This window comes from Cheilinus undulatus, linkage group 22 (genome assembly GCF_018320785.1).
Source record: "Cheilinus undulatus linkage group 22, ASM1832078v1, whole genome shotgun sequence".
Taxonomy (NCBI): Eukaryota; Metazoa; Chordata; class Actinopteri; order Labriformes; family Labridae; genus Cheilinus; species Cheilinus undulatus.
The window spans coordinates 32,157,637-32,166,145 of NC_054886.1; the positions used below are offsets into that span (position 1 = coordinate 32,157,637).

Consider the following 8,509-nt stretch of genomic DNA (forward strand, 5'->3'; position numbering starts at 1 on the left):
CTATCAATAAAACAAAATTAAAATGGGTTAAAATGATTAAAATGTGTTTAAAGAAGTATCATGAGTTAAAAGTGGAAAAAAATGTGTTAAAATGTTTAAAAGGATTAGAAATGGTGGTGAAAGAGGAATTAAAAAGTGGCAAAATTCAGTGAAAAATAGGCAGAAATTGGTCAAAAGTGGCAAAAACAGCCCAAAAAAAAGTGGTGAACATGATCCACAAGTTGAAAAAATGAATTCAAAGTGGCACTTACACTAGCACCAATGCCACTGATTCAACTTATATACATTGATACTATCAATAAAACAAAATTAAAATGGGTTAAACGTGGCAAAAATGTGTTTAAATATATTGAGTTAAAAGTGGAAAAAAATGGGCTGAAATGTTGAAAAGGTTTAGAAATGGTGGTGAGAAAAGAATAACAAGTGGCAAAATTCAGTCAAAAATAGGCAGAAATTGGTCTAAAAGGGCAAAAACCATCAAAAAAGTGGTGAATTGGGCATAAGAAAATAGCTGTTGTGGTTAAAATAGAAAAAACAGAAATTAAAAGTGGTAAAAATGGTTAGAAAAGGTGGTGGATTAGAATAAAAAAAACTGTGAAATGGCTCAAAAGGAGCAAACAATAGACAAATGTGGTTTAAAGTGACAAAAACAGGCAAAGAAGTAATGAAAAATGATATAAAGTGGCAACATGTATTTAAAGTGGACAAATTTGGCATATAAAATAGCTTATTACAGTTAAAATAGGCATAAACAGGCATAAATAGTGGTGAATTAGGTTGAAAAAGTGGTTGAAATGGGTCAAAAGAGGCAAACAATGGTAAAAAAATAAAAGTGGTGAAAAGGGAATTAAAGTGGCAAAAATGCATGTTCAGTGGGAAACAAGGGCACACAAAATTTGATTGCAGTTTAAATAGGTAAAAACAGGCAAAAAAGTGACAAAAATGTGATGAAAATGGAAAAATTGTTTAACGGAGGCAAATAAGAAATATAAAGTGTCAACAATTGATCACAAGTGGAAAAAACAAGCAGAGAAAGAGTGAAAAATTGATCAGAAGTGGCCCAAAGACTTGCACCAATGCTAAAACTAAAACCTAGACAGAAGGAAGCACAAGAACAATCTCTGTGAGAGTTTGAGACTGTAGCTTTATTTTTAAATACAAAAGTTTAATATTATTTGCTTCAAACATGTTACAAATGAGAGCATGGATTATACCAGCATGAAACCGTGTTTTTATAATATTAATCATCATATAGCCTCTCTCACACATTTATTTTAGTAACTCTCTGTGCCAAACGCTGAAATACCACGGTCTTTATGTAAGCTGAGAGTTAAAGATAGTGGCTTCTTAAAAGTAGCATTAGCGACACCTGAAGGAAATTTTAAATCCCACAGAAGATGCTGATTCTCTGAAAACAGAAAAACTATCTGTATTTTGTTCCCCTTCTTAGCTATACTCGGTTAAATAATGAAAAGTTCAGCCACTAGAGGGTGCAAGTGCTCTTTCAGACTCAGTACCTGAGCTATAAAAGCATATTTTACATTTCAGACACAATAATAAATACAAAAGGCCTACATGGCCAAACTAAGTAAGTCTAAAAATTATATTTGTATTAAAAATGATTTTGTTGAGCCTTAAAATGCGACCATAATGATACTGAAGGCTCTGTACTGTTTATTATATCAACCTATATGACTAATATTTAATAAAATATACATAGCTGAATAAATACGCTATAAAAAGGTTAGAACTGCATGTTAAAGGGTAGATACAGTGGTTATCAGTCAGTCAGATTGTTGGGTGTCCTGATGCAGTCCAGTCTCTGTACTGTTGAGTCTCTGTGCTCTCTCTCTCGCTCTCTCTCGCCCTCTCTCAGTGGTCAGTATGTTTGTATGGTAGACTCGTCCCACGGTGCAGGGGCAGCATGCTGTTGGAGAGAGAGCCAGAATAACACCAGCAGCACAGACAGGACTGAGAGACAGACAGAGGGGGAGAGAGAGGGGAGGGGGAGACAGAGGGGTGAGTTTGAGTGAAGGGAAACACCAGTAATTTGTTACAGAGATTGATTTTTTTTAAAAAGAGAAAGTCAATACAAATGCAGCAGAATCAAATACTTAGAGAAAATTTATCCCTGGATTTATTTAAAGTTAAATAAACATCTAAAACTACATTTCCCATAATGCAATGTTTCCCTAAATGTCCATCAATCCTCGTTTTTGAAAATGTCATTTGAGTTTAAACCTTCTTTTTCTAGACAGATTTTCTCCTTTAAATTATAGCACACAAAAGCTGCCATCAATTAAAAAAATAAAGAGATGAATGAATGAATAAATACATTAATAAATAGCTAAACAGATAAATAAATAAATGCCTTAATAGTGGCACGCACTTTTTTGCAACACTTTCTACAGACCTTTTTCAGTTCTTCCATTTTTCTTATCACTGAATTGATTTTTTGTAAACATATTCAGGCCTAAATCCTTACTAACTCAACATCTGATGAATCTCTATTCTCATACGATGATATATTAATCTAGTACAGCATTAATCTTTATTTACCATGTCTAAAAAATCTACATTATAGTTCTGCTTATTTTTAGAAATTAAAAATGGGATAATATAAAGTAATTTTTTATAAATATTAAATACTTACATAAATTTTCAAATAAAGGCTATATCTAATATTTATTAAGTGAAAATAACTGATTCTGATGAATAAATAGAAAAAATAAAAGTAGAGTATAAATATAAAACTTAATAAATATGAGGATTAAAACATAGGTAGGTCAGTGTCTTGTTAAGAGTTACTCTGTCCAAATTTGATATGTTGTCTCCAAACTAAAGCTAAAATAGCACTGATGGCATCATTATGACATCATCAAGGTCAAGGGTTAGATTTTAGGAAGCTTTTAAAGGCAGGGACACTCCTGATGATGACTAATCTGACCTTTAAAATTGGTGGAATGACCCTTTAAACCCCCACAGCACTGATAATCTGTCGGGAGTCTTCCTCAAAGATCACGACCTTTCTGTGTAGAGAAATGTTTCTATCTCTGCACCAAAGATGTAACTCTGTCTCTGTCTCACACTCTTGTATCTCACGCCCTTTGACCTCATGATATCACTGTGATGTCAGATTTGTTCTCACCTTGAAGCAGTTTTTGAACTTCTTGGAGACAAAGAAGAGGATTATGGGATTGATGCAGGAGTTGATGGTGGCCATGTTGATGCTGAAGTAGTCGAGCACCAACAGGAAGCTGAAACCACAGAAGAAGAACACGATATTTATTTAAAAAAACAACACTATCTTTAAACTTAAATTCCTGTCCTATTGTTCAGAGACCTGTCGGTCATACCAGAGTCCAAAACATGGCTGTTACATGTGCAGAATATTTCCTATGAATGCGTGTTTTTAATGTTTATTAAAGTTCACTAAAACTAACAATATAACAAGAACTAGTCTTTGGCGGAAGCATACTGACTGTGACGGCTCTCTGCACAACTAAACCCTGAGCATAGCTGCCACCTCATCCTCCTTAAATGATGCTGATTGGTCAGAACCCTGTCTGGTTCAGCATAAATGATTGGAGCTTTTCAATACAGACGGATTTGCCAGACTGTCATCAGACAAATCCATTTGCCTCGCAAGGTCCAGTTTACCACCGTGACATCACAGCTGTATGTCCATGTTTAATACAGTTTCTCCACGTACTTTAGCAGTTCACAGCGGTGAGCATCATGAGGTTTGTAGACGGTTCTCTTCAGCAGACGGCTCAGATGGAGAGGAAACCAGCACAGAGCGAAGATCAGCACCAGGCAGAACACGGCTTTGGCCACTTCTCTACGCTGCAGAGACAAAAATTCAACCTTAGGGAGGCGGTCTCCAAACCCGAGGGGGCTTGCAGGGCATTGGCATTACTAGATTCGCTTTACTTTTTCAAATAATGATTAGAAACACAGTAACAGCGTATTAGGGCAGTCTTAAAATATAAAAAAAATGTTGATTCTCTAGAAAATAATGTGATTTTTTTTAGATTTTCAATTTAATTCCAAGAAAACAAACTTGGAATTTCGGAGTTTAAACAAACATGATTTTGAGAGAAAAAAAAATATTTTCATGTTTAAAAAGTTGTAAATTTTCACATTATAAACTCAAATATTTTAAGTTTTTGAAGCCATAACGTTCCGATATTCTAAAGTTGCAAATTTACAAGAAACCAAATGGAAACCAGCTGTTGGATAACCCAGTTTATAGAAATGTCCAGATGATAATATCATTTATCATGTGAAGATTCTGGGCTTAAAATCACAAGAACATCCTTACTGCTCTGTCTGAGTAACAGTGATCATTTAATTAGGCTCTCTACTGCAAGACTTTTTGACTTTATAACCTCAAAACTTCTCAGTTTCAGTCCATATGAATTTACAAATTTTGAAAATCAAGTTTTGAGTTTTTCCTCTTGTAAATTTATGATTTTTTTAAGTTTGAAAATTCCAATTTTCTTATGAAAATTAACAGATTCTCTCTTATTTTTTGAATGTTTCTAATAATGGATGTTTAATGCATAGAACTTTTGGCAAGAACACATGGATTTAGGCCTGTTCTGTTGAGATCTTGTCGATGAAAACAATTCAAACTGATGTTAAATTGAGTAGGAGGGTCCTGAGGTAAACAGGAGGGGATCTGCTGCCTTAGAGACTCTTGTATCAAACATCTGTCATTGTGGGAGTTTGTGTGTTACCTGTTTGAGGTGCTCACTCAGCGCAATCCTCAGACTTCCTTTCTGATGTCGGAGCATCTCTCTGGTCATGAGTCCATAGAAAACGGCCGAGCAGGTCAGTGGGACGCAGAAGTAGAAACCAAACAGCCACCAGTCCTTCACATCCCTGTAGAACTACAACACACAGAAACACCCACTCTAGAGATTAGATCTAATGTATTTTTTTTATTTCAAAGCACACTTTTATTTCTATTTGACTCTGAAGTATTTTAGTCACTATTCACCAGTCCTCCAGCAACTGAACTCACAGTCATGAAGGGCGTCCTGGGCTGCAGCATGCAGGTTGTCATGGTAACGTTCTTGTAGTCGAAGGTGACCATGGTGAAGCCGTTGGCCTCGGGCACGGCTAACGCCACAGAGAGCAGCCAGATGACCACGATCTCTACCGCCGTTACTATGGGAACACCAGTGCCCTGAACCCGAGACCAGGACGCCACGGCTCGATACCTGCAGCCAGAAATGTAGCGCTATGATTATTTATTCTTTGTGGGAACAAAAACACCCCTGCAGTTTGAAGTAGACATCTTTGTCCACATATATCTGAATATTTAAAGCATCAGGTAAACTTTAGAAAGCTCTCTACAGTATAGTAATACAACTGTACATTAGTGTTACCTGTCCACACTCAGGGCACACAGGTTGAGGACGGTGATGCCGACTGAAGCTTTCTGCAGGAAGGGGAACAGCTTACAGAGGAACAGGCCGAACGCACTGTCAGCAAAAGGCCACCGCATCGCCAGGAGCTGCACAGAGATTAACACGGTGTTGGTGAGAGGGCTGTTATCAGTGTCAGAGGGATATTTTAGTGTCGTTATCAAGACAACACTCAACCTCCTGTTTGAGACAAACAACACATCAGCATACCCACGATGCAGTTCTCCAGTCTATGCAAGAACAGCCAAAAAGGCCTCATTTGATTCATGAATACAGCATCATTTCAGCCAATGATACTCAATGTGTGGCTCTGGAGCCACAAGTGGCTCTTTTATGTCTTAATTTTAAATATTATTCCCCCAGAAAACCTTGAAAAAGGGAAACTTCTTGGCCTTTTCACCATTTTTTGCCACTTTTCACCCATTTAAGCTACCTTTTGCAATTAAATACCCCTTTTTTCTGTTTTGCCCCCCCCCCAGCCTCTTCTTTTTGCCACTTGGTTCCAATTATTGCCACTCATATTTGCCCTTTTTCACCATTTTTGCCCATTTAAGCTACATTTTACCATTATATACCACTTGCTTCTTCTTTTTTGCCCTTTTCCACCTCTTTTTGCCACTTTTATTGCATTTTTGCCATTTTCACAATTGTTTTTGCCCATTTAAGCTACCTTTAGCAATTGAATACCCCTTTTTGTCTGTTTTTTTGCCCATTTTAGCCACTTCTTTTGGCACTTATTTCCAATTATTGCCACTTTTATCCAATTTTTGCCCTTTTTCACAATTTTTGCATCTTTTTGCCCATTTAAGCTACCTTCTACCATTAAATGCCACTTGTTTCTTCTTTTTTACCCCTTTTTCCACCTCTTTTTGCCACTTTTATCTCATTTTTGCCATTTTTCACTATTTTTTTGCCCATTTAAGCCATCTTTTGGCAATCAGTACCACACCTTTTCCAACTTTTTCCCCATTTTTGCAACTTTTATCCCACTTTTAGCCTTTTTCACCGTTTTTTTGCCCATTTAAGTTACTTTTTGCCATTAAATACCACTTGTGTCCTATTTTTTTTCCCAGTTTTGCCCTCCTTGACTGCTTTCTGCCCATTTTAGTCACTTTTCTTTTTTTTTTTTTGCCACTTTTGGACCATTTTTTGCCACCTTTAACTTGTTTTTTGTCTCTTCTCACCCATTTTTTGCTGTTTTCTGACCCTTTTCCCACCAATTCTCCCCATTTTTGCCCCTTTTCACCCATTTTTGCTGGTTTTTGACCATTTTTCCACCATTAACTTATGTTTGTTGCTACTTCAAGCTTTGTTTGCCACTTTTCACCTCTTAGATTATGGCTCTTGCAAAGGTATTTTCAATAATTTGGCTCTTTCGTTGAGCAGGTGGAGTAACACTGATTTAAGCACAAAGGACTGATGGAAAAATTTGTTATATTTTAAGGACAACTACTTTGATTGGATGCCATCACACTTAAGATTAAAGACTCAAATGCTGTTGAGGGTTTGCAAATCTTATAAATATAGTAAATCTGAGAAATGCTCATCATTTCACCACTTCTAGATGGGCCAGCAACTAAAGCCAGGAGTTCTGGCTGAAGTGCATAAACCCCAAAATTAAAAAATGTTTTTAAGAACACTTTTAGACTATTTTACACCTCTAGAATGCATTTCAATGAAACAGTTAACTAAAAACACTTAAGCACACAGGTGTTACCTTGTAGACGTTGATCGGTATGTCAATGGCGATGTAGATCAGGTCTCCCAGGGCCAGACTGGCTATCAGAACATTGGGTCCATTCCACATGCTTTTATTTTGGCAGATGATCCTCAGCAGGGTGGCGTTTCCTACGATCCCCACGGCAAAGATCACACAGGACAGCACCGTGTTGATGTACTTGAAGGCTGTTTTGATCGATGTGGTTTCCAGGCAGCTGGGGGGCGCTACTGGGCGCCTATGAACAGCCATGGAAGAGTTAGAGGATGGCTGGTATGGCTTTCTCTCAGGTTTGTGTTTCAGCTTGTTCATATGTTTCATTTTTAATTTCTCTGGTAAGGACGAGGCTTTGTTGACGGTCTCTTGGACCAGACGTGCCTCCCCTTCTGAGGTCTGGATCTGAAGGTCCATCAGTGGTTCTAGAGGTGACTCTGTGCCATGGAAGTCAGGACGGTCCAACATCATCAAATCTGACAATGACAGCTCAGATGAGGAGTTGCCATGGCAACCGACTCGATCAACAAATAACAAGCACAAGACAACCAGAGGCATGGTCAACTTTCCCTGTCTGGATAACGACCAGGAACCCAGTCTTGGTCCCAGTTTGACCCCAGTGGCTTTTGCTGAGTTTACTTTTGAGACTCTAGAAACCATTCTGATGGAAATCTAGACCAAACTGTTGAAACTGCAATATTTCCAGGTACCCTGTCCTTTTTACTGAACCTACTCTGAATCCAGAACCCTTTTTAGACTGCTCAGAGTTCTGAACCTTCTCTTTTAACAGGATCTAACATGAGTACACGCTCTAGAACCTTCTAAAAATCCAGAACTCTGTTTTTACGGCTGTGGTTCTGGAGCAAGTATGATCCTGTGGTGATTCCAGAACTCTGTAAAGCCTGGGAACTGTTTCTAGAACCTACTGTGATACTAGACTGAGTTTGTATTCTGCATTTACCTCAGAACAAATTTTGGAGGCCGGTTATAAAACCCTGATTCTAGAAACCTTTGGAAATCCCCACCACTGTGGTTCTAGAGCAGTCTTTGACACACAGTGATTTGAGAACTTTCTGTCGCTGCAGAACAGATTCTAGAACCCCAGTAAGGATTCCACACCAATTTTAGAACAGATTTCACAAACCAGTTCTAAAACCCTCTCTGATTCTAGAAACCTCTCCAAAATCCCTCTAGATCAAACTCAATAACCTCATGAGATAACACCTTCTGAGGCTTCTGAACAAAGTCCAGAACCCTCTGGGATCCCAGAACCCAGTTTGGAACCTTGTCTTTTTTTTAATCTGCACTGAACACGAGCTCCAGAACCTTTTCTAAGCCCCTGTAGTCGCAGATCAAACTTTTA

At 37.8% G+C, this 8,509-nt stretch overlaps 1 protein-coding gene across 2 annotated transcripts; it reads right to left on the reverse strand.

The window, feature by feature from the left end:
- Nucleotides 1-1,662: 1,662 nt before the first annotated feature.
- On the reverse strand, nucleotides 1,663-8,201 carry LOC121504658 (endothelin-1 receptor-like). 2 transcript variants are annotated; one of them, XM_041779645.1, is made up of 7 exons: nucleotides 7,153-8,201; nucleotides 5,397-5,524; nucleotides 5,030-5,228; nucleotides 4,743-4,895; nucleotides 3,713-3,846; nucleotides 3,149-3,257; nucleotides 1,663-1,927 (listed from the first exon to the last, which is right to left on the reverse strand). In XM_041779645.1, exons 1-7 carry the CDS (start codon nucleotides 7,804-7,806, stop codon nucleotides 1,880-1,882), a joined length of 1,425 nt encoding a protein of 474 aa, XP_041635579.1. In that variant the 5' UTR covers nucleotides 7,807-8,201; the 3' UTR covers nucleotides 1,663-1,879. The 2 variants fall into 2 exon arrangements, with proteins under 2 accessions (XP_041635579.1, XP_041635578.1); XM_041779644.1 differs by having other exon boundaries at nucleotides 1,663-1,971.
- Between the last annotated feature and the right edge of the window lie 308 nt (nucleotides 8,202-8,509).